The 27,336-nt window shown below is 44.1% G+C and overlaps 1 protein-coding gene across 6 annotated transcripts in view; it reads left to right on the forward strand.

The window, feature by feature from the left end:
• Positions 1 to 948: 948 nt before the first annotated feature.
• LRRK2 (leucine rich repeat kinase 2) overlaps positions 949 to 27,336 on the forward strand; it is a 221,783-nt gene continuing 195,395 nt past the window's right edge. For 5 of the 6 annotated variants that reach the window (XR_010986405.2, XR_010986404.2, XM_068131309.2 and 2 more), the window contains exons 1-5: positions 949 to 1,166; positions 6,421 to 6,506; positions 10,834 to 10,937; positions 19,947 to 20,035; positions 20,171 to 20,305. Coding sequence is in view for 4 of the 6 variants with exons in the window: in XM_068131309.2 (XP_067987410.2) it covers positions 1,049 to 1,166; positions 6,421 to 6,506; positions 10,834 to 10,937; positions 19,947 to 20,035; positions 20,171 to 20,305 (532 nt within the window). In the remaining 2 variants the exon portion in view is untranslated. The remainder of the gene's footprint in view (positions 1,167 to 6,420; positions 6,507 to 10,833; positions 10,938 to 19,946; positions 20,036 to 20,170; positions 20,306 to 27,336) is intronic. The other variant, XM_068131310.2, reaches the window with a different exon arrangement.

Here is a 27,336-nt window from a genome sequence, read left to right on the forward strand (position 1 = left end):
TTCCTCCACGACGGGGCCGTCCCCCGTCAACCAAGCCCCCCGCCCGACCATCCACCGCCACGCCACCTACCACCCCCACACGAATCGCCAGGGGTCGTTTCGGCCGGGTCATCAGGACCCCCCTCAAACTGACTCTCCCGGTGCATGTTAATTCTGGGGGGGCGCATGTAGCGGTTACCGGAAGCATGGCACAATTACCTTGCACCGGCCGATGACGCAACCGGCGAGCGGTCACTTGTCCGGACTCGCCCGGGCGGGCGTGTCCAGACTTGCCTTTCCCGGGCGAACACTTGTCTTGCATACCACCGTGGTATTACCACGCCCCGTTGAGAGGCGTGGCTTACCTATTTGCATACCACGCCCCGCCTGAGAGGCGTGGCTTTTTGTGTGTTGAGTTTGCCTTATAAATTGCCGCAAGTTCGATGGGCTGATTGACTGATTCAGTGCTTTTGCCTTTTGAGTTCTTTCGTGTTGAGCTAAAATAAATAGCTCGGTGAAATTTCGTGCCTGTGTCGTCCATTTTGTCTGGCTTTATCGTGCGAGCACAGCTCCCACACATACATGATACATACCGGTACATACATACATGATACATACATACATACATTATACAATCCGGTACATTATACATACATACATGATACATACCGGTACATTGTACATAATACATACATACATTATACATACCGGTACACTTAATAATGATATTAAATACAAAATAAAACAAAACATTATTATTAATATTATTAAGAAAAGTTTGGATATTGGGTTATTTCTCCCTTTTCTTTTTAATAATGCTGTTTTATTTTGCACTATCATGATTATGTATATGTTACGTCATGTTTTAGCGAAAAATGAGGAAATTCCAACAACAAAAAACAACAACAACTGCATTTTGTTGAACACTTTTCGAAAGTTTGTTACTTTCGGTCACGTGATGCACGCCGGTGGAACGCGGAGCGTGGACTCGTGACGCTGTGGCGACATGGGCATGTGGAGGCTCGTGAAGATGGTGGTGGTGGTGAGACCTTGATATGAATGTTCACCAATGAGCCAAACAGGTCCAAGTTCGTCCGGGTTGATCACGAGCCTGACCCGGCTGTGTGCAGAGCAAAACCCCTCAGGTGTGCTTCGTGCTCTGCGTCGTTTACTTTCCACTTCCCGAGGTACGCACCATCGGTGGGCCCGTGGTAGTGGTGGTTGGGGTCGTTACTATACTAGTGCTGCTTAGGGTTACCCATGTGCTGGTGGTCCTTGGGGTTGTATGTGTGCGGATGGTGCTTAGCGTTGTCTGTGTGCTGGTGGTGCTTGGGGTTGCCCATGTGCTGGTGGTCCTTGGGGTTGTCTGTGTGCGGGTGGTGCTTGGGGTTGTCTGTGTGCTGGTGGTGCTTGGGGTTGCCCATGTGCTGGTGGGGCTTGGTGTTGTCTGTGTGCTGGTGGGGCTTGGTGTTGTCTGTCTGCTGGTGGTGCTTGGGGCTGTCTGTGTGCTGATGGTGCTTGGGGTTGTCTGTGTGCTGGTGGTGCTTAGGGTTGCCCATGTGCTGGTGGTGCTTGGGTTTGTGTGTGTGCTGGTGGTGCTTGGGGTTGTCTGTGTGCTGATGGTGCTTGGGGTTGTCTGTGTGCTGATGGTGCTTGGGGTTGTCTGTGTGCTGGTGGTGCTTGGGGTTGTCTGTGTGCTGGTGGTGCTTGGGGTTGTCTGTGTGCTGGTGGTGCTTGGGGTTGTCTGTGTGCTGATGGTGCTTGGGGTTGTCTGTGTGCTGGTGGTGCTTGGGGTTGTCGGTGGTGCTTGGGGTTGTCTGTGTGCTGGTGGTGCTTCGGGTTGCCCATGTGCTGGTGGTGCTTGGCGTTGTGCGTGTGCTGGTGGTGCTTGGGGTTGACCATGTGCTGGTGGTGCTTGGGGTTACCCATGTGCTGGTGGTGCTTGGGGTTGTGCGTCTGCTGGTGGTGCTTGGGGTTGCCCATGTGCTGGTGGTGCTTGGGGTTGCCCATGTGCTGGTGGTGCTTGGGGTTGCCCATGTGCTGGTGGTGCTTGGGGTTGTCTGTGTGCTGGTGGTGCTTGGGGTTGTACGCGTGGCGGTGGTGCTTGGGTTGTACGAGTGGCAGTGGTGCTTGGGGTTGTACGCGTGGCGGTGGTGCTTGGGGTTGCTCGTGTGCTGGTGGTCCTTGGGGTTGCTCGTGTGCTGGTGGTGCTTGGGGTTGTCTGTGTGCTGGTGGTGCTTGGGGTTGTGGGTGTGCTGGTGGTGCTTGGGGTTGTCCATGTGATGGGGTGCTTGGGGTTGTCCATGTGATGGGGGTGCTTGGGGTTGTCTATGTGCCAGTGGTACTTGTAGCAGTGTGGTGGGCTGGGCATCACCAGGTACTGGGAGTACATATACATATACACAGGGGCATTGATCGCTGTGTATATGTATATTGGGGGGTGGGGGAGTGGGGGTGGGGGGGGTAGGGGTGGGGGGGGGGTAGGGGTGGGTGGGGGGGGGTAGGGGTGGGGGACATTTTCTGGGAAAATTATTCTGAAGGGATATGAAGAAGATGTTTTTTTTTTGGGGATTTTTTTTTTTTTTGGCATTTTCATTAATTTGATATGTGACAAATTTGAAATCTGATATCAAACTTCAAATTGAATTGACGATATATCAGGAAGTCAGAAGACTTCCTATGTAGGAATGACACAATTCCTCAAAAAATAAAATCTACCAAGATACAAATTTGTAAACCTATAAAAGTACCTACCAGTCCGTCATCTGTGGAGGATTTCACATCAAAGAACACTCATTAACCGTTTGTGTGATGCATCTTGTTTTTTTGTTTATTTCAAAATCTTCAATAAAAAATTACATTTTTTTGTGGTTTTCCAAAAAAAAGAATTTTCATCTTGGCACAAATCTGCGACAGCAGCACACAAAGGGTTAAACGTTTGGACAGCATGGCTGAACTTCAAAATTGACAGAAAAAGAAAATCCCGTCTGTAATTCTTCTTTTCAGACAGTAACTCAACATTGAGTTAAGCTCAGTACTTTGTTCAAATGCATTATTACAGTGGGAAGGTCCATGACACCAATTTTTTCATAACTTGAAAGGATTCCTGAAAAGTAGGTCAAACTGCACATTTATGCTTTGGGCAAAGAAGTACCAAGAGGGGTGGGCGGGACAACGGCTGTCAATCAGCCTGATGGGGCGGGGCCACAAAATGCATTTGACTATGTATTATTTCGAATGTTTGATTGTCTATAAAGTATCACACAGGACTGTACCATTACAGTGTGAGTACGTCTATAAAGTATGTACAGTGCTGTCCCATTACAATATGAGTACGTCTATAAAGTATGTACAGTGCTGTCCCATTACAATGTGAGTACGTCTATAAAGTATGTACAGTGCTGTCCCATTACAATATGAGTACGTCTATAAAGTATGTACAGTGCTGTCCCATTACAATGTGAGTACGTCTATAAAGTATGTACAGTGCTGTCCCATTACAATGTGAGTACGTCTATAAAGTATGTACAGTGCTGTCCCATTACAATATGAGTACGTCTATAAAGTATGTACAGTGCTGTCCCATTACAATGTGAGTACATCTATAAAGTATGTACAGTGCTGTCCCATTACAATGCGAGTACGTCTATAAAGTATGTACAGTGCTGTCCCATTACAATGTGAGTACGTCTATAAAGTATGTACAGTGCTGTCCCATTACAATGTGAGTACGTCTATAAAGTATGTACAGTGCTGTCCCATTACAATACGAGTACGTCTATAAAGTTTGGACGACAACATTTACAAACTAGAACGGCACTTATAAACTAGAGATCATACCTCAGCCAAGGTGAACAGTTTACGTTTTGTATCCCTCTGATTGGTCAGATCTGGATCCGGACCTGACCCAAAATCGAATTGGCTTGTTCTTGTTGCCAAACCAACTCATCCACCAAGTTTTGTCCTAAGTGGTCCGCAATTTTTGAAATATCATCCCATGTATCGTTTTTGGCCCCATCACTCAATGGTGAAGAATCACTTGTGAATTTTAAAACTCTTGTATCCGGATCCGGATTCGTATCTTCACCAAAGTTGAATCAATTCTGGCTCAGTTAGCACTTTGTCCAATGTAACAACGAAATAAATAAACTTTTCTCGCAACAATTTCACTTTGGGCGAACAAAGGGGCTCCTTCGGAAGAAAACGTGAAGGAACAAAGTTACACTGCACTGCAGCGGGAATGTTTACCGACGTCACACTTTCAGTAATCACTAACCACGTGGTACATTTTTAGCGCATGCGTGCACCACGCACTCCGTGCTTCAACCAATGAAATCCAGCACGACATGCACGAGCCGATGCCGCTCTCTGTTATTAGTCCCCTACCGGTGTACACCGGAGGGGACTATAGGTTTGCACTCCGTCCTTCCGTCCCTCCGTCCGTCAGTCCGTCACGCAAAGAACAGTTTTCCGGACTTTCTTTCTAAACGCTTAATGCGAATGATTTCAAACTTGGCACATGGTTTCCTCATGATAAGTTACAGGTCAGGTTCGAACTTCACGACGTTTCGATCATTTTTGACAAAGTTATGGCACCTTGAACTTTGGTAATTCTGATAATTCTGATGATCCTTAACTCAGTGCCATTTTAAGTTTTAATTTCCTTTAAAAACCAATGTCTCTGCAATAATTGGACCGATTGAGATCAAATTTTCACCATAGGAGGGACTTGGTCTGTAGAATATTTTAATGGTAATTATGACGTCACACGTCACAGGTCACGTGGTTCGGTCGCCATATTGTTTTTCGTGAAAACACGAAAACCCCTTTTTCTCTGCAGCGGCTGAACAGATCGAGGCCAAACTTTGCAGGCAGAATCGCATACCCATGACGAACAAAAAAGTCAGCGAGCATGACGTCATGCATCACATGGTTTAAGAGTTATGACGTTTTTAAGCATGAACCTTTAAAACCGAGCTCCTCCCTCATTTTTGATCCAATTGAGGGGAAACTTCACAGATCTGTTCAGCACTGAAATGTCCTTTTGGAATTTGCGATAGGGCACGTGGTTTGGCAGATATCGTTAATTAAACGAAAATATATTTTAAAATGGATATCTCTTGTTTATTCTCGAGTTCTCCTCAAGCCGCACGCGCGTCCTCAGCCTCGTCTCGCGAACGTCAACAGCGCGACACAACGCGCGCTTTCCGGAGGGGCGGAGCCAAGCCGAGCAACATATATATACACATCGATCATTGATCGTGAACCGAAAAATATAATAAATTACTGATGGTTTCAGAGTTATGACGTTTTTAAGCATGAACCTTTAAAACGGAGCCCCTCCCTCATTTTTGATCCAATCGAGGGGAAACTTCACAAACCTGTTCAGCATGTCAGTCTACTAAATTGTCCTTTTGGAATTTGCGATAGGGCACGTGGTTTGGCAGATATCGTGAATTAAACGAAAAATTTTTTTTTTTTTAAATGGATATCTCTTGAATCGCGAGTACCTCAGACCGTGAGTTGGTAATTTTTTAATTCACACAGTGCAACACGTGCAGGCCGCTCCACGGAGCGACCTTGGGGGCTTATCAACGAGGCGAGGTGTCTCAGCATACCTCAGATCAAGTTTGAAATCCAGCATCAACCGTGCATAAATTTGCATATTCGATCATTTTTGACAAAGTTATGGCACTTTGAACTTTGGTAGGGGACATGTATTGCAGCGCAATACTCAGAATGCTTGTTAAATAATGCCACCAGCGCAGTGTCAATTTAAGAGATAATTTAGTTGGGGAAAGTTAATATTGATTGATATATAATTAGATGATTTATTTGGAGAACATACTGCATCTGGGCCTGTGTGGATTGTACAGAGCAATGCATTTTATGTTATATTCGAGTAGAAAGTGGGGTGGGGTTAACTCCCTCTCGTCAAAAAATTGAGGGGCTAGGAGAGATGTTCCCCCCTTCCCTCGCCCATCGACGCCCACGCATATGCATTTACATATACATATACATATACATATGGTGTGTTTGTGTTGTGAGGACGGTTCGAGAGGGATGGATGAACAAACACGAACAGCGCATTCAGCTTTTGACAAGACACTCTCACAGACATCACATTCACAACACATATGCACATATACACTATACTGTGTATGCAATCACTCGTCCATACTGTACCTGAACTATCTACCAGTCCTGCCCTCTTATTTACTCTTCATACCTTATTGTCTTTGCTCCGGTTTGTTTTTGGTACTTTCTGATGCATTATCCTGCTCTCACCCAATGCATAAGAAACACAATAATAACTATCTTGATTCTTATGCCATTACAGGTTGAACTGCTGTTTACCCCTCACCCTCGTCAGTGGAAACATTATCTGAAATGTAAATGATACCTGCTTCGATAGCAAACTGATTTGAGTCTTTTTTCCAGGATCTGAACTGCTGAACAACGATGAGATAAAAAATAATTTGCTCCGCATATTGGAAACATTCAGCGGTCATGCAGACATTGAAAAGGTAACCGGACACGATGAAGGGATAAATGCATGCACAAAATGGTTATTTTTCCATCCCGCAAAAGTACTACAAAGAACAAGTCAAATTGTGCAGTCAAACCAGAAAATCTGTCGGACAACAAAGACTTGTATACCGTAGACGCACAAGCGGGTTTAAAAGGCAAAGCGTATTGGGGTCAACATCATTAGTAACACTCATTAGTAGTCTTTATCCGATGAGATGATTAATTCATCTTTATCCCTTTTATCCAACTATTGTCCCACTTCCCTCAATACCTTGATACCCAAGCGAATGGATACTACTGCAAACTAGATGGTATTCATAGAATACTTACCTTCGCAGTCAACTTGGTGTGAGCGAACTCTTCTGTTTTTGAACATTTTTTTTCTTTGATCCAAAATGGCTGTCAGACCATTTGAGCGATGACATCAAACAACAACAACATGCATTTTAAGGCCATGTTCCCTGCTAGAGCGGGGGTTAGCCTTGCGGTCCGGTCCCCATGACAATCTTCTCCATTTTGCCCTATTTTCTGCATCTCTCCTTGTTAACCCCCTTGCCCGCATTTCTTCTTCCACCATCTTTAGCCAAGTCTTTCTCGGTCTTCCCCGTCCTCTACTTCCTTCTACATTAACTTCCATCACTCTTCTCAACCAGTCACTTTCATCCTTCCTCAATACATGACCAAACCATCTCAACCTGTTCCTCTTCACAGCATCAATCACAGGCAATATTCCCATCATCTTTCGCAATTCATCATTTGTCTTCCTCTCTCTCAACGATACTCCGCACATCCATCGAACCATTCGCATTTCCACCCTTTCCAGCCTTCGTTGCTGCTCTACGTTCATTACCCATGTCTCGCTCCCATAAATCATAACACTTCTCACACATGCAGCATACACCTTTCCCTTCAGCTTCAGCGACACTCTCCTCCTCATCAGCACGCCACTCAGTTCCCGAAACTTCTTCCATGCACATCTCACTCGAGCAACCGTTGCCGAGTCTGATCCACCTTCTCCATTCAGCATGTCTCCGAGGTAGCAAAATGTTTTCACACCTTCCAGCTTCACGCCGTCTCCAAGATCCAACTCAACATTTCCTCCATCTGCAGCTCCCTCTGTGCACACCTTACATTTGAATGTAGCTGCCACACTGGTTAATGACCCTCTCAGACCACTACATTTTTGATGAACCCACTCAGCACACATTGTACATTGAATGGAGTTCACTCCGACACCCTTCCTGCACACAGCACACGGCCACTTCCCAGTTCTTTCCACCTCACCACATGCTTTACCACTTGCCATCACCTTTGTCTTTCCGATATTCACCTTCAGACCTTTTGTCTCCATACATTCCTTCCACTTGTTCATCTTTTCCTTCAGTCCATCCATACTTTCCGCAATCAACACCAGATCATCTGCATACAACAACTCCCACGGTAAACCCTCCTTTACGGTCTGAGCCAGCACCTCCATCACAGCTACAAATAGTAGTGGACTTAGTACCGACCCCTGATGCACTCCCAACTTCACCTCAAACTCACCACTGTTCCCGTCCTTCGTCCTTACAGCTATGAGCTCTCTTTTGTACATTGCCATCACTACTCTGATCAACCATTCCTCCACTCCTAACTTCCTCAATGCCCATGTCAATACTTTGCGTGGAACCCTATCGAATGCTTTCTCCAGATCAACAAACTCAAAAAACAACTTCTTCCTCTTATCCATGTACTTCTCCTGCAACTGCCTCACAATGAAAAGCGCATCTGTCGTTCCTCTTCCTGGCATAAATCCAAACTGCATTTCGTCGATCTTCACTTTCTTCCTTATCCTCCTCTCCAACACCCTTTCCAATACCTTCATTCCATGCTCCAATAACTTTATCGCTCGGTACGAGCCACACTCCAGAGGGTCACCTTTCCCCTTGTATAGAGGGACGAGGGTACTCAGTTCCCAATCCACTGGAATGCGGCCTTCTTTCACCACCAGATTACAGATCTCTGTCATTCTCTTCACACCCCAACTTCCTGCTGCCTTCAACATATCTCCCACAACTCCCGTCGGCCCTCCCGCTTTTCCACTCTTCATTGCTTTTATCGCTTCCTCAACTTCCTTCTCAGTTATCTTCTCTGCCGGTCCTAAAACTGGGTTACTCTCTATGTTGCCATCCCATTCATTCTCTGTATTCAACAGCATTTCCATATATCTTTTCCATCTTCCTTTAATTCCATCTGGGTCGACAACGATTTGTCCCACTTCATCCTTCAAGCAACTCACCCCCATCACATCACACCTCTCTTTCGCTATCTGCTTTGCAATCCTGAATACTGCTTTCTGACCCTCTTCCGAATCCAAGCGTTCTCCGAACATTTTCCTACATGCCTCCTGCGCCTTTGCTACCTCTTTCTTTGCAGCCTTCCTGGCTGCCTTATAACTTTCATGCTCTGCTGTTTCTGCTCCCGTACCCTTCGCCTTCTGCCACTCTTTGAACTTCTTCCTCTTCTCGTCAATCCTCTTTCCAACCTCAACATCCCACCACCATGTTTCCGAGTGCCTCGGTGGTCCTTTTGTCCATCCACATACCTCACCAACGGCTCCCAACAGACTAGCTTTCATTGACATCCAACCACTTTCAAGCTCAACCACATCATCCTCTACCCTACTCAGCCTCTCTTTTAATGCCTCCCTTACTGTCACCTCTTTCAACCTCCACACCTTCATTCTCGGTTGGTACTTCACCCGCCGAGCTCTCCTCGCACCTTTCACCCTTATGTCGCAGACAACCAAGTGGTGCTGTGAAACAGCCTCCTCCCCCGGGATCACCTTTGTGTCCCGGAGGTGCCCCCTATCTCGCCGACGCACCATCAGGTAGTCAACGGTTGTCGTCGACCCACCTGACGTGTATGTAACAAGCTTATTGTCCTCTTTGTGGAACTGAGTATTACAAATCAACAAATCAGCTCCATCAGCAAACTCCAAAATCCTTTCACCTTCTCCATTTCTCATACCATATCCGTAACCCCCATGAACTCCCTCAAAACCATCCATACTCCTTCCCACATGTCCATTCAGGTCTCCTCCCACCACAACAACTTCCTCATCTTTCACGTTTTCCATCAGCTTCTCTATCGCACACCAGAACTTGTCCTTCTCTTCATCGCTTCGACCAACCTGTGGAGCATATCCCGAGATGACGTTCACCAAGAGCTTTCCAATCATAATTTTCACCATCATCAACCTATCACTCACTCTAGTCACACTCACCACACTGTCTACAAACTCCTCAGAAAACAGGACACCAACACCATTCACGCCCTCTGGGCACCCTTGCCACACAAACTTGTATTTCTGTCCCTGCCTACCCTTCACCATTCTCACACCACTTCCCTTCCATCTCGTCTCTTGCACACAACATATGTCCACTCTTCTTCTGACCAATACTTCCACCACTTCTCCTGATCTCCCTGTCATTGTCCCCACATCAGGACAATGAGCGATGACATCATAAGTTTATATTCTCGAATATAATTGCTGCATAGATCACGCCCAATACATTTCAAACTGATCAGACTAAGCGTTGTCCCTGTCGAATTATGACGTCATAATTACGGCACAAATGACGTCATCGTTAACAACACCTATTCCCCATATGGAGTTCTTTACAATGAGCCATGTTTAAATTTTTTCCATGCAGCGGTTTTGGAGATAGAGGTGCAACATTTTTCGGTTTTTCGAAGATGGCACTTGTACCACATGACCTATGACGTCATGATTATCATTAAAATATTAGAAAGGAGGAGGTGCTCCGATGGTGAAAATAAATGTTGTGTCCATCAGACCAACAGTTACTGAATTTTTTTTAAATAATGATTGGATAAGTGTTGTACTTGTCGAATTATGACGTCATAACGAAGGCATATCTTATTCCCCACGGGGAGTACTTGACAATGAGCCAGGTCTCAATTTTTTCCATGGAGTGGTTTCAGAGATATAGAGGTGCGAAGTTTTTACAAGATGGCGCCTGTACCACCTGACCTATGAGGTCATAATAGCCATTAAAATATTCTACAGGAGGAGGCAAATGACCATCTCCAATAAACTTCCTTTGTTTTGGACTATCCAATAAACTCAGGGCAACGAATGGACATTTTGCTCTCCATTGAGTTTGAGGGACAACCATTGTGCAGACCGAGTTGTACGAGGAAAGTGATTATTTCCAAAAATACGAGATTTGCTATTTAAAAATTGCTTGTGTGAAAAACTTGAACATCCATGATGTTTTTTTTTTTAAATCTCATCCTATCATGTACCCCTTTTGCCAGATGGCACTGTGCCTGCTGTGTCGTGTGTTGAATCCAGACCATTTCGTGCTAAGCAAGTCGAGGTGTAATAATGCAGGTGGCTTTGCAGGGAACTGTGCACCCAGGTTGGTCAATATTTGACAAAATGTTTTGAGATTGATTATACTGTGTAGTTTATGTGTTGTTGGTCGTTGTCTCCATATGCATGTTTCAGAAGGTGGAACGGAGTCTTCCCAGGTCTCGAAGTATCCACCTTGGTAAGGGATCATGATTCATAGACCAACTTGTGACGTTTTCTTGTTTTCAAAGTTTTGTTCTGAGGGCTCTTTTAATTTTCTTGATTTCTTTGTCTTTTAGGCCAAATTCGCTGGGTACAGACGCCTCAATTAGCAATCCCTTCTTTTATTTTTTATATCTCGGTACCATGTCCAGTCGCAAAGCTTTGTTTTATATGTTAAATCTCAGTGGAATCATTACGTTGTACATGAGCAGTACTTCGTTGTTTTTAGTGATTGCTTTTGGTTCGCGTTTCCACGAATTTTCTGGAACTGGGTATTGGGACTTTGCATATATGCCAGTGGATTACTCTGCACACTTTGTTGTGCCATTGTGTGTAAAGCTACTCTGATATGCATGTTTTACATCCCGATACGAGAATTTTTTAAATTGTTTATGTGATTCTTCACTGTTGAATGAATGAATGAATGAATGATCGTTTTAAGGCCATTTTTCCCCGCTAGAGCAGGGGTTAGCCTTGCGGGCCCCATGACAATCATGGTTCCCTGTTTGAGGCAATGTTTTTATGGCCGGATGCCCTTCCTGACGCCAACCCTTGGTCGCCTCTTACGATGCGCAGGGATACGGTGCACCTATTCTAAACCAGGGTACACACCGGGACTTCACTGTTGAGTGTTGGGGCCAAAAACGATATATAGCACGATATTTCAAACAAGTCAGGAGACGACGATGGTTCACAAGCGAGAGGTATTCAATGACAAAGAACAGACTATAACCGAAACAGGCCCGGACTGGGGGGTCGGGGGCCCACGTAGCAGGTGTCGGCCCCCGACATGCAGTGTACATGCCTATTTACAAAGGGCCCCAATGCGCTGCGTGCGCAGGCCTTTAAGAGCCAGCTGTACGTAATTGTGTGTGGTGCTGGCCTTTAAATTATCTACACACAACATTATGGTATAGAATAACTTTAATTTAATAATCGCCCTGTTCGCAACTTCAGACTTCAGTTTAACTTCTATAAATTTTAAATTGCATCGCATTGGCATTATTTACCTTTTTTGTTTACCTATTTCTTCCAACTCTCGGACTGTATTCTCTAGTTGTAAGGGAAGGACCCCCAGAAGAATAAACTCTATTGCTCAACCAATATTCTATATACCCGGATGAACACATCAGAATCACCATATACAGTCACGTGAAAAAGTAAGTACACCCCATGTAAAGTTTTGACTTTTTCAACATATTTCAACATACAGCTATTTGATCTTCATTTCAACAATATTGATAGATAAAGGTGATTTAATATAACAAATATCATGAAACATTTACATTTTGTCGTCCATTGTATAATTTAAATAAACATAAATGCAAATTTCGCATGTGGAAAAAGTAAGTACACCCCATACATTTATCACTACTTCAAATACCTAAAATTAGAATCAGGTGCACCAGCTCAGGTGCAAATGATTAGAACATCGTCAGAGAGGATTTTGGAGGAACCTGTCTTATTTAAATCTCAGACATTTAGTTTGGTTTGCTCTTTGTTGTTGAAGTGTGCGGCGTCACCATGCCGAGATCAAAAGAGCTCTCTGAGACCTTCAGAAAGAAGGTTATAGATGCCTACGAGTCTGGGAAGGGATTTAAAAAGATCTCCAAACAATTTGAAATCAATCATTTGACTGTCGGGAAGATCATCTATAAGTGGAGAAGATTCCAAACAACTGCCAACTTGTTCAGGCCAGGCCGCCCCAGCAAGTTCAGCCCGAGAGCAGACAGCAAGATGCTGAAAGAAGTCTCAAAGAACCCCAGAATGTCATCACGGGACCTACAGGTAGCTATTGCCACTGTTGATGTCAAAGTGCACGAATCTACCATTAGAAAGAGGCTGCACAAATTTGGTCTACATCGGAGGTGTGCCAGGACGAAACCTTTGCTGTCCAGAAAGAACATCAGGGCAAGACTAAAGTTTGCCAATGAACATCTAGGCAAAGACCAGTAGTTCTGGAACAATGTGCTCTGGACAGATGAGTCAAAGGTGGAGCTATTTGGCCACAGTACCAGAAGACATGTTTGGCGAAAACCAAAAACAGCATTTGACCACAAGAACCTGATACCAACTGTAAAGCATGGTGGTGGAAATATTATGGTTTGGGGCAGCTTTGCTGCATCAGGGCCTGTGCAGCTCTCCATCATAGAATCCACTATGAATTCTTCATTGTACCAGAGGGTACTTGAGGATAATGTGAGGCCATCTGTCGGAAAGTTGATGCTCAACCGAAGGTGGACCTTGCAACATGACAATGACCCTAAACATAACAGTAAATCCACCAAGCAATGGCTGAAAAGAAAGAAATGGAGGGTTCTGGAATGGCCAAGCCAAAGCCCGAATCTAAATCCCATCGAGATGTTGTGGGGGGATTTGAAACGAGCTGGGCATGCAAGAAACCCCTCAAACATCGCACAGCTGAAAGAATTCTGCATGGAGGAGTGGGCAGAAATTTGTCCCAGTCGATGTCAGAGACTGGTAGACAGTTATAAGAAATGCCTACTTGAGGTTGTTTCTGCCAAAGGAGGCAATACCACCTATTAGAGCCAAGGGTGTACTTACTTTTTCCACATGCGAAATTTTCATTTATGTTTATTTAAATTATACAATGGACTACAAAATGTAAATGTTTCATGATATTTGTTATATTATATCACCTTTATCTCTCAATATTGTTGAAATGAAGATCAAATTGCTGTATGTTGAAATATGTTGAAAAAGTCAAAACTTTACATGGGGTTTACTTACTTTTTCACATGACTGCAGTATAATATGTATTTTTTTGAATCTAATTTGTCTCGAATATATTGAGGTCAAAATGAAGTATACGGGATTCGTCACACCATCAATGTTTTCGGTGGGGCCATATAGCGACCTATCATGGTCAATTTGGCCCTTCTGGACACTTTGATACATTTTCTTTCTCGTGTAAACTTTTGTGATGATATTTTGTCGAAATAAAATCTAGAAATCTGTTTCATGCAATTATTTTCAGTGCACAAGTTTCCTGGTTTAAACTTAGCTGGAATCTAGAAACAATTATTAGCCTTGATATCAATCGATATCAAGATGTCCAGTTGCATTCTTAGAGAATCGTAGGCTGATGGCACAATGATCAGAATACAAATTCTTATACGCATCAGTGGTACAATGATGGGGAAAATGATGGATCAAAAATCGACTTTTCTAAATTTCGTGACCTTTACCTTGGGGCGAAAATGAAAAATCGAGCTCCGTGGGGCTAGACACATGACATTGGCCTAACCAAATACGGAAACCCCTGTCAGATTCCACCAACTTCCTCGGAGAAGTAGCTTGAACTCGATTACCCCCAAAAAAGACATCTTTTTCGGGCGTCGCTCCGCCCACAATGGGCGCAATACGCCCACAATGGGCGCAATACGCCCACTCTAGGTAGGACACAACTAGATCATGATATCAACCTCCCACCCAAGTTTCATCAAGATCGGATGATATCGTGGGGTAGTTATGCTGTGGATAGACAGACACACAGACAGACACACACCCATGACGAATTTTGTGGTCACTGTTTGATAACTCGTGAACCAAAAGTTGTGGACGGATTATGATAAACTTGGTGGATGAGTTTGTTGGGGGACAAGAACAAGCCGATTAGATTTTGGTTAATGACCAGATTTAGACCGACTTATCGGTGGGAAATAAAACACAAGCTGTTCAGCTTGGTGGGGGTATGCACTATGTACTCTACCTGGTTCCATTGTAGTTTTCTAATGCATCAGGGTATAAAAATGCAAAATGTCTGAGACTTTTGCACAGCTGTGGACATATACAGTCACGTGAAAAAGTAAGTACACCCCATGTAAAGTTTTGACTTTTTCAACATATTTCAACATACAGCTATTTGATCTTCATTTCAACAATATTGATAGATAAAGGTGATATAATACAACAAATATCATGAAACATTTACATTTTGTAGTCCATTGTATAATTTAAATAAACATAAATGCAAATTTCGCATGTGGAAAAGTAAGTACACCCCTACATTTATCACTACTTCAAATACCTAAAATTAGAATCAGGTGCACCAGCTCAGGTGCAAATGATTAGAACATCATTAGAGAGGATCTTGGAGGAACCTGTCTTATTTAAACCTCAGACATTTAGTTTGGTTTGCTCTTTGTTGTTGAAGTGTGCGGCGTCACCATGCCGAGATCAAAATAGCTCTCTGAGGCCTTCAGAAAGAAGGTTATAGATGCCTACGAGTCTGGGAAGGGATTTAAAAAGATCTCCAAACAATTTGAAATCGATCATTCCACTGTCCGGAAGATCATCTACAAGTGGAGAAAATTCCAAACAACTGCCAACTTGTTCAGGCCAGGCCGCCCCAGCAAGTTCAGCCCGAGAGCAGACCGCAAGATGCTGAAAGAAGTCTCTAAGAACCCCAGAATGTCACCACGGGACCTACAGGTAGCTCTTGCCACTGTTGATGTCAAAGTGCACGAGTTTAGCATTCGAAAGAGGCTGCACAAATTTGATCTACATGGGAGGTGTGCCAGGAGGAAACCTTTCCCGTCCAGAAAGAACATCAGGGCAAAGACCAGCACTTCTGGAACAATGTGCTCTGGACAGATGAGTCAAAGGTAGAGCTATTTGGCCACAGTACCAGAAGACATGTTTGGCGAAAACCAAAGACAGCATTTGACCGCAAGAACCTGATACCAACTGTAAAGCATGGTGGTGGAAATATTATGGTTTGGGGCAGCTTTGCTGCGTCACGGCCTGGGCAGCTCACCATCATATAATCCACTATGAATTCTTCATTGTACCAGAGGGTACTTGACGATAATGTGAGGCCATATGTCGGAAAGTTGAAGCTCAACCGAAGGTGGACCTTGCAACATGACAATGACCCTAAACATACCAGTAAATCCACAAAGGAATGGCTGAAAAGAAAGAAATGGAGGGGTCTGGAATGGCCAAGTCAAAGCCCGGATCTAAATCCCAATGAGATGTTGTGGGGGGATTTGAAACGAGCTGTGCATGCAAGAAACCCCTCAAACATCACAAAGCTGAAAGAATTCTGCATGGAGGAGTGGGCAAAAATTTCTCCCAGTCGATGTCAGAGACTGGTAGACAGTTATAAGAAATGCCTACTTGAGGTTGTTTCTGCCAAAGGGGGCAATACCACCTATTAGAGCCAAGGGTGTACTTACTTTTTCCACATGCAAAATTTGCAGTTATGTTTATTTAAATTATACAATGGACTACAAAATGTAAATGTTTCATGCTTTTTGTTATTTTATATCACCTTTATCTATCAATATTGTTGAAATGAAGATCAAATAGCTGTATGTTGAAATATGTTGAAAAAGTCAAAACTTTACATGGGGTGTACTTACTTTTTCATGTGACTGTATGCATAAAGGGTGTCCATTATGTCCTTGTGACAACTTTTCACTTTCATAACTCTTGATGTACACGTGATAGAAGCAAACTGTAAACGGCATATGAAAGCATAATTCATCAAGTTTCGTTCGTGTTCATGTTGTTTTTAATATTGTTATTGTTGCTGTTAAATCCACAATTCCCCTGGGTTTCTTGACATGTTGACATTTTGTGATGAGGCAACTTCTGCATCAGTAGTAAAGCCAACCACCACAACTATTGTGTTTGGGGGACAGAGACTCCTCAGGTTTGGCAACATTAAAGAGACAAACTAACAGGAACTTTACTTAGCAATGTTGAATAATTTCTTTGTTCCTGAAATACGACGATTAAATCTTTCGCATATGACTCTGCACCAGTAAAACTTGGCTTCCTGCCACTGTGTTTCAAATGTGCGACAGTTCTTGAATAATCGTCTTTCCAGACAAGTGGATTGGTGGACTTGGACCAAATGCTTGGCTATGCAAGTTGCTCATTCGCCTTACCTGTGCCCATTGGACTACATTTTATGGAGTTATATAAAACTGTTGTTTACTATCCAAACCACATTCCTTGGATGAACTTAGGGCTGCGACCACAAATGCAATTCATGAAATTACTCAGCAGCAACTGGAGGATGTTTTCAACAAGTTGGAAAATTGGTTGGAACGATGTATTAAAAAGATGGCGGTTATGTTGAAGCCGAAATATTTGAACTGTATTGAGTGAAAACTATATGAATTATGCTTTCCTGCAGCATTTTTAGTTTGTTTCTATCATAGTGTACATCAAATGTTATAAAAGTTCAAAGCTGCACAAGGACTTGATTGACACCCTGTATACCGGTACATGCATTATTTTATACCGTATATGTACATTCTCTCGTCACCTGCGTCTGCGGGCCTCTAGTCGCCTCCATATGCAGGCCTCTCATCGGGTGCGTCTGTGGGCCTCTCGTTGCTTCCGTGTGCGGGCCTCTCATCGCCTGCGTCTGCGGGCTTCTAGTTGCCTCCATGTGCGGGCCTCTCATCGCCTGCGTCTGCGGGCCTCTCGTTGCCTCCATGTGCAGGCCTGTCATTGCCTGCAACTGCAGGCCCCTTGTGGCCTCCATGTACAGGCTCTCACCGCCTCTATCTGCAGCCTCTCATAACCTGCGGACCTTTCTGCGCCTAGGTCTGCCAGCTCCTCTCCGCCTACATATGTGGCTCCTCTCTGCATGTGTCTGCTGGCCCCTTTGTGCCTGCATTTGCTGGCCTCTCTTCGCATGCATCTGCGGGCTCCTCTAGCTGCCTCCATCTGTGGGTTCTCATCGCCCCCATCTGCAGACTCTTTTCCCCTGCATCTGCGGTCTCTCAGCCTGCATCTGCTGGCCCTATGGAGGTGTGATTGAGACATTGCCCAGCACTGATGGTTGGTTTCGAAAAGTGTGAATTCACACCATGAAGGATGGCAAACCCCATATTTACCTGCGATCCGCACCTGAGGTCGTGTTGCTTATACCAGCATGGGAAGAGTGAATTCCTTCATTGTGTTCTATTGATTGTGAATTTCATTTTCTTATTGATGTTGTTTTCCACTATGTTCCTATCCATTAACCATAGTCTGGTCCATAAATTTAGTAACTGAATATGATGTACTATGTAGTCAGTTTATTCATTTGACAATGTTTCGAGCGAAGGTTGTTACCCCAGTCTTCATGTTAGCATCATTCTCTTCGCGCAATGAATTGTGGTAGTGGTTTATATAACGAACCAGGCGTGGAGTGTGCTGTAACCAAGTTTGAATGTATATCCATATTTATGTTTCACCCATGTCTGCCTCATGCATATTCATGCTCCACCATGTGTTGCATCATCTCCACTACAGCAGCAGCTGTGGCTTGACTTCCCTTTGGGCGGCGAGCGTGTGTGGATTTATGTGATGAAAGCATGGTTTATTACCGTCGCACTGAAGTGTTTTAAAATAAAGTGAAATGTGATTTGAACCTTTCAGGGTTGGTAAACTGCCTGGAGCATTCTTTCTTCAAATAATCTTGGCACGAAGGCCATTCCAGGAGAGTATAGTGTGTGTGTGTGTGTGTGTGTGTGTGTGTGTGTGTGTGTGTGTGTGTGTGTGTGTGTGTGTGTGTGTGTGTGTGTGTGTGTGTGTGTGTGTGTGTGTGTGTGTGTGTGTGTGTGTGTGTCATTAGTTCACTCCATATGCAGGTTTCAGAAGGTGTAGCGGAGCTCTCCCAGGTCTCAAAGTGTCCACTATTGTTTGTGTGCGTGCGTTCATGTATGTTTAATAGTGAGGGGAATCTCAAAAGGAAGAATAGGCAAACCAGGAGGAAATGTAACCTCAAATTCTGGTTTTGAATCAGAAGGAAGAAATGGGAGAAACATCAGTGAAAAATATTTTAAACCAAATTTAGTCTGGTTCACTATGTTTTTTTCGTTCAAAATCATGGTAGATTAGCAAACCTATACATTTTTGGAAACGTTATTACATGGAAAATCTGAAAATCAATGTTTACATTTGCCAATTCCGACCAATTTGATTCGACCAATTCGACCAATCGACCAATTCCATTCGACCAATTCGACCATTCGACCAATCGCTTCGATCGACCATTCGACCAATTCGATCGATTCGATTCGATTCGATTCGATCGACCATTCGACCAATTCGATTTGCCAATCAATTTGACCGACCTTTGCTTGTGTGGAACGGACTGTGAAAACGATGCGGACTATATTGTCGGATACGACACACAGGACAGTGATGACGAACTCTAAATGGCGTATTCTGTAATCGTGTATGTTTGATGCCATTGACCGCCTGTGTATATTTTGTCATTGACTGCCTGTGTAGATGTGAAGTTATACTGACCGCATGTGTATATATGATTTTGCTGACTGCCTGTGTATGTTTGGTGATATGAATTATTGTGACACATTTTGATGTTATTAACTGCCTGTACAAAATGATAACATGTATTTGATTATGCAACTTATCGCGAATATGAAGACAGTATTTTGCAATTCAAAACCTTTGATTCGTGTCTTACCATTCCCCATAGCACTAATTTGATACTTTCATTGGATTCCTTGTCCCTGAAAATATAGGTTTAGTATATTTTAAAAAGGTTTTAGGGTAATTAGAGGCAGAAATAGAACATATGTATTTTACAGTTGCCATTTTGAAAATCCAAAATGGCCGCCATACAGGTATCTCTCCAAATGTAAACATTGATTTTTAGTTTCCTTATGCTATAACCTTTCCAAAAATGTATAGGTTTGCTAATCTACCATGATTTTGAACGAAATATAATTTATTGACATAGTGAACCTGACTAATTGGCAAAATCGTAATGTGTCCATTACTTGTTCTTCTGTTGTGTTGGAGTTTTGATGCATATCGTGACAATGGGCTGTCTGATGTGTGAACTTTTGTGTGTTTTCAGTACAATCCTCAAGTTATTGACGAACTACATGTTAGAAGCCGACATTCCTGCAATGGGAATACAAGTTCTTTCATTCCTGTGCAAATCAGGTGAAGTTTCTTTTGAACTGAAAGCCAAAGAACGTGCCAATAAACATCTTTCCCTAAAAACATTTTTCGCTTTGTGAACTATTTGCTGTCTATCCCAAGGTCGCTTATGTTCCCAAACTCTGGCCCTTACCTCAGAGGCTTTCCTTGAATTGATCCTTCAAGATCCTGTCGATGTGTTTACTGCCTTGGTCGTCATGATGAAAACCTTTCCGAACAACGAAACGATCCAGGGACGTGGCTGCATGTTCCTCCACATGTTTCTCCAAAAAGGTGCTCGTATGGGGCGTGGGCCTATCCAGTTTGATCTCCAAGCAATGAATCTCAACACTTAGCTTATGATGCTGGGGGATCTGAGGTTTAAATCCTGTATCCTTTGTTGACTTGTCCATCGTCTAATAATTTCCTTGTAATTCATTTAACTGTATTTTTATTTGCGTTCAAGCTCCTCCATCAGCCTTTTTGTGTTTTCCATTTAATTATTTAAAAATTTGTGCTTTTATTTTTATTTTTCCTCCATTAAGAAAGACAAACAACTTTTGCCTAAAAAGATCTGGAGTCGGGAGAAAAGTTGGGTGCGGTAAGATGAGAGATAATATTGAGGACCATCAGAGTGATGTAATGGGGAGAGGTTGCTGTGTTGGGTTTTATTTAGATTGAGTCTTGAGAGAGAGAGAGAAAGAGGGAAAGGGAAAGGAACTTTTTGAGATCGTGGTGGGATATCAGAAGACCAGCTGAAACCTGTGAACAAAAGTGAAGCCCAAATCATTCATTTTGTCTTTATGCGTAAAAAAAGTATATTTGGTCAAAATTAGACACAAGTTTACAATCAACATACAAATCCAACGAAAATTCAAAAATTGCATTGTAATGGAAAATCTGAATACATAACTACAGACAAACCAGTCCACCTGAAAGGAATATCCCTCCTCCCCCCCCCCCCCCCCTCCGAAAATATCAAAACATAACATAACAGAAGGATCCTGTAACATTTACACAAACTAGTACCCCCACTCCTTTAGGGAGCTGTTAGGAAGGGTCATGTTATTATCCTCTGTGGAGTGTATGCAGTGCCTTCAGAAAGTATTTACACCCCTTCACATTTTGTTATGATAAAGCCATTTTTGTTACGTTACCATTTAAAATGGATTAAATTGAGATTTTTTTTGTTACTGATCTACACGTAATACCCCATAATGTCGGTGCAATTTTGTTTTTAAATTTTTACAACAAAAAAAATAAATTAAGTACAGAAATATGTATTTTACATACGTATTCAACCCCCTGAGTCAATACGTCGTAGAAGCGCTTTTTGGCAGTGATTACTGCTTCGAGTCTTCTTGGGTATGTCTGTATCAGCTTTGCACATCTGGATTTGGGGAGTTTCTCCAATTCTTCCTTGCAAATTTGCTGAACCTCTGTCAAGTTTAATGGGGAGCGTCGATGAACAACAATATTCAAGTCTTTCCACAGATTCTCAATTGGATCCAAGTGTGGGTTTTGGCTGGGCCACTCATGGACTTTCACATTCCTGTTTTTTTTTTTTTTTTTTTTTTTTTTTGTAAACATAACCGAGGTTCGTGTAAGAGCTAACCCATTGAACATGAAAACATGCACGGACACATACAACATACAATAAAGGGAGCGGGAGACACTAAGGGGAGAGAGAGGAAAGCATACAAGCACAACAGTAGAGACCAGGGACGTCGGTAGATCTGTGGAAGGGGGAGGGCCGGGGGGAGGGAGGAGGGGTACACGGTATAAAGCAAATGAACACTACTAGGAATTTCAGGAATGAAGTCGGAGATGAAAAGAGGTGGATTTGGTGTGTTTTAACGGGGGTAGAAAAGATCAAGGTTTTAGATTGGGGATGATGGTGGTGAACAGCTATTTTGAAGACGTGGAGGGAGGAGAGGAATTGAAGAGTATAGGAGTTTGTTCTAGAGGTTGGAAAAAAGAGGAATGAAAGACTGAAGGTGAGCGGAAAGTCTTGATTTTGGTAGTTTCACCAGAAGAGGGTTGCTGACAGATCTTGTGCGTCCGGAAGGAATATTTGGGGGGCAGAGCACAGACAGAGCAGCGGGAGCTAGGCCGGAGAGGAGTCGGTTCTGAAGCCATTCCAGTGTTGCTTTGGCTCTATGCTTGGGGTCATTGTCCTGTTGGAATGTAAATCTTTGCCGCCAGTCAAAGGTCTTTTGCACTCTGAAGCAGGTTCGCCTAAACCTAAAGGATTTGCCTGTATTTGGCTCCATCCATTGTTCCCTCATCACCTGGTGTTTGCCTAATGGTTAGGGTGGTGGGCTTGGGATCCTAAAGTCCTGAGTTCGAATCCCATTGAATTAATGCCAGGTGGGGTTGACTCAGCCTGTCATCCTTCCGGGGTCGGCAAAACGAGTACCAGATAACTAGTTATAGAGAGGCAATGCATCAGCGGCAGACGCGCCCAATGGAAATGATTCAACCAGCAGCTGGGTGGCTGCACACGAACCACCCACCTCTTGTTCCTCTATCCTTACAAGTCTCCCAGACCCTGTGGCTGAAAAGCATCCCCATAGCATGATGCTTCATGGTAAGGATGGTGTTAGATGTGTGATGAGCTGTGCTCGCTTTCCGCCAGACGTAGCGCTTTGCATTCAGGCCAAAGAGTTCAATTTTCATCTCATCAGACCACGGAATATTTTGGCTCATGCGCTCAGAGTCTTTCACAGGCCCTTTTGCAAACTACGGGTGTGTTGTCATGCGCCTTATTCTCAGGAATGGCTGCAGTCTGGTCACTCTTCCATCAAGCCAAGAATTGTGAAGTGCTGCAGAGACAGTTGTCGTTCCGGCAGGTTCTCCTATCCCGGCCAAGGAAATCTGTAGTTCTGTCAGAGTGGTCATTGGGTTCTTGGTCACCTTCCTGACCAAGTTCCTTGCCCGGTTGCTCAGTTTGGTCAGACGGTCAGCTCTAGGAAGAGGAAGAAGAGGTTCCATATTCTTTCCATTTCCTAATGATGGGGCTCACTTTGCTCTTGGGAACTTTTAACCCTCTAGATATTGTTTTATACCCTTCCCCAGATCTATGTCTCCTCACAATTCTATCTTGGAATTCTTCAAACAGTTCCTTGAGCAGAATGGTAGAGTTTCTGCTCTGACATGCATTGTCAACGGTGGGACCTTGTAGAGAAAGGTGTGTTTCTTTCAAAATAATGTCCAATCAATTGAATTGGCCGCAGGTGGACTCCAATCAAGTTGTAGAGACATCTCAAGATCAAAGGAAATTGGATGCACCTGAGCTCAATCAAAAGGGTTGAATATTTATTGACTCGACACTCGACATTTAAAGTTTTCATTTTTAATTATTGTGTTAAAAAAAATTCCACTTTGACATTATGGAATATTATGTGTAGATCAGTGACAAAAAAAATCTCAATTTAATCCATTTTAAATTCCGGTTCTAACACAACAAAATGTGAAAAAAGTCAAGGGGTGTGAATACTTTCTGAAGGTACTGTAGATGGGGTCATCATTGTTTGCAGGACAGTACAGGACACAGTTGAAGAGGTGGGAATGGAGGGGAAGTCACAGCTTGAGATACTCCTGGGGATTGGGAGGTGTATGGTTAGTACAAGGGCAGTGAGAAATTGAGTTTTTGATGTAAAGTGCAACTCTACCGCCGAGGTGTGGTTCAGGCTTATCAAATAGGAGTAGACAATAACTGGGGAGAGGCACCAAGGAGTCAGGGTCATCCAGTAGGAGAAAGGTTTCTGTTATCCAGACGATGTTTGGTTAATTATAGCAGTGGCCTGGATTGTGAGATCTGACAGAGTGGAGACCTTGTGTGTGTTGAGGTCCACACAGTTAGAGATGGGGGTGTGGATGCATTGTAGGGGGCGGGTGGGGGGGGGGGGGGTGGAAGGAAGGGGTTTCACATTTTATCAGCATGCAGTCAACCCACGTAACTTTGCAGGGGAAATGCTAGGCTTTGAGGAGGGAGAGGATGGCATGAGGGGGGAAGGCTTGAGTGTGGGGTGTGGGGGAAGGTTTTAGAGGGTGAGGTGTGGGGGAAGCATTTACTGGGTTTGGTGAGGGGGAAGCATTGAGAGGGATGTGTGAGGAGGGAGGCAGAAAGGGGGGACATGAAGCTTTGAGGGTTGGGGAGGTGATGGTTGCTTTCCCTGATTCCATATTCCCAATTTTGACAGACGGGGATAAAGATCATGGGATGGGGGATTAGAATGCTTGTCAAACGATTGAAGAAACGTTGCGATGATTGAGTGGTGGTGAGGGGGTTGGGGGGCTTTTGGACAAGGGGTAGAGCAGACTAAAACCTCAGAAAAATAATGCTTTTATAGGACAAAGAAGAGACATATATCACGGTGAAGAAGCAGACCATGTGCAACATTTGGTAAGAAGAAACAAGGCATGATATGCATTCTTATAATTTAATGGTTGAAATGCATTCCTAAATGATCTTTTTTTTTTCTTTTTTTTTTAAAGTAGAAGCGTTTCTATTTAATGTGAGTTCTGTTTGGAGAGAAGATTGGAGGGGGATGTAGAAGAAGGAAATTCAATATCAATGAGAATCGTTAAAGGGTGAAATGAAATAAATTCTTTATTATTATTATTATTTTAATTTTTTTAACTGAGGAAAGGATATAGGATAATGTTGAGATGGTACAAGTAAGATACCAGGGAAGATGGAAACAAAACGAGGAACATGGAAACAAATAATTTTCACAGATAGGCCTTGTCAAGCCTTCAACAGTACTGTTACGTTTGTGGGGGTAGGCATGAAATACCTTAGCAAAGTAGGAATGTGTAGGTTCTAGTATGGACCGTGTGACACAAAGAATGAGATGCCAATCTCGATGTAAATAAGCAGGGTAAATGTGCAGGTTAAGAGTGTTTGGGTGTCTTCACATGGGGGGTGGAGCTTGTGTTATCGAGATAGGGCTTCAGAATAATTCCCAGTATGTATTGCCTCCCTGTGATTTTTCCCTTCGTTTTATTTCATCAAGAAGGGCTGCCACGACAACAACCATAATCGCCCGACAAAAACCCGAACATTTGCCGATCGGTAAAGGAACCCCGCCCAGCCGAACATTCCCAAAGGACGGCTAGGCTCCGCCTCGGAGGACCGGAATTGACAGGCCATGCCCTGAACCTTGTCATTGGGTGTCAAGAATGGCCGTGAGGCCACACCCCCAAGGATGATTGTTTGGGACGATTGGACGGCGCTGGGCGATTGGTCAAAAGGATGCCGTCATCGGGACGCTCCGAGAAAAAGCAAGAGGAGACGACATTTTCTCTTTTGTGGTGACTTTCAAAGAGAACGGCTGCATTTGCCTTTTGCTCTTGTCCTGGTCTTGATCGTGGCGGTCGCTTGGTTGTTTTGTGTGGGAGGACGACGGGTGCTCGTCCTTGTGCGCCGGAGAGATCATCGGCGCCTTGCTAGCGAAGGAGGGCCGCCTGCACGGATTATCTCACAGTCAGGGTGCGACGAAAAGTGTCTTCACGCCATTGTTGGAGTGGGACCCGCGTGCGGCTTTGTCAGCTTTGGAATTAAAGTTGAGATTATAAAAGGAACATCATTTTATTTTCTTTCATCATTCAGGGGAATGACATATTTCCCCTGAATTGTGTCCGCCGGGTCCAACTCCGCTGGGTTGTCTGCCGGACTAGTGTCCGCCGGGTCCAAATCCCAATACCCGACGCCAGTTGTCGTCATCTCTGTGGTGAACACCTCAGGGCGACGGAAAGCCGAACGTTGTTAACTCCGAGGCGTTCTTCGAACCTTGGCGGGATTATCTTTTTGCGCGCGCGGGAAAGCCCGAAGCCTTACCTGATCGGACGGCCGACACGGGGTTAATCCGAACCAACAGAACAAAGAAACAAGACAGGACAGAAGAGTGGAATTCAACAAATATAAATTTCTTCACAGTAATGTAAAAGACGAGGAAAGATGAGGGAAACTAAAATTCCTAGGTTGAGGATGCTCCATCCGATGCATATACAGACAGGGGTATGATAAAATAAAATAAAATGATGTTCCTTTTATAATCGGCCGAACTCAGCTTTACTGTTCCAGCGAGGGCGTTGATCGAGTTGGCAGTTCCAAATAGGCTGAAGCCGCGCGTGGGTCCCACTCCAACAATGGCGCGGAGACACTTTTTTGTCGCACGCCGACCATGAGGTAAACCGTGCAGGCGCCTCTCCTTCGCTAACAAGGGGCCGATGATCTCTCCGGCGCACACGGATGAGCACCCGTCGTCTTCCCATGCAAAACAACCAAGCGGCCGCCACCATCAAGATCAGGACAAGAGCAAAAGGCAAACACAGCTGGTTCTCTTTGAAAGTCAGCACAAAAGAGAGAAAATGTCGTCTCCTCTTGCTTTTTCTCGGAGCGTCCCGATGACGTCATCCTTTTGAACAATCGCCCAGCGCCGTCTAATCGTCCCAACCAATTGTCATTCGGGGCGTGGCCTCGCGGCTATTGTTGATGCCCATTGACGAAGCTTGGGGCTTGGCCTGTCAATTCCAGTCCTCCGAGGCGGAGCCTAGCCATCCTTCGGGAATGTTTGGCTGGGCGGGGTTCCTTTGCCGATCGGCAAATATTCGGGTTTCTTTCAGGTGATTATGATTATGGTCGTTGTAGTGGCGGCTCTTCTTGATGAAATAGAACGCAGGGAAAAATCATAGGGGGGCAATACATACAACAACACAACACAACAGGCATTTTAAGGCCATTTTCCCTGCAAGATCGGGGGTTAGCCTTGGGGTCCCCATGACAATCTTCTCCATTTTGCCCTATTTTCTGCATCTCCCCTTGTTAACCCCCTTACCCGCATTTCTTCTTCGACCATCTTTAGCCAAGTCTTTCTCGGTCTTCCCCGTCGGCTACTTCCTTCGACATTCATTTCCATCACTCTTCTCAACCAATCACTTTCATCCTTCCTCAACACATGACCAAACCATCTCAAACTGTTTCTCTTCACAGCATCCATCACAGGCTCTATTCCCATCATCTTTCGCAATTCATCATTTGTCTTCCTCTCTCTCAACGATACTCCACACATCCACCAAACCATTCGCATTTCCACCCTTTCCAGCCTTTGTTGCTGCTCTACGTTCATTACCCATGTCTCGCTCCCATAAATCATAACACTTCTCACACATGCAGCATACACCTTTCCCTTCAGCTTCAACGACACTCCCCTCCTCGTCAGCACGCCACTCAGTTCCCGAAACTTCTTCCATGCACATCTCACTCTAGCAACTGTTGCCGAGTCTGATCCACCTTCTCCATTCAGCATGTCTCCTAG

The sequence above is a fragment of the Myxine glutinosa genome, chromosome 11 (assembly GCF_964187855.1).
Source record: "Myxine glutinosa chromosome 11, kmMyxGlut1.1, whole genome shotgun sequence".
NCBI classification, from domain to species: domain Eukaryota; kingdom Metazoa; phylum Chordata; class Myxini; order Myxiniformes; family Myxinidae; genus Myxine; species Myxine glutinosa.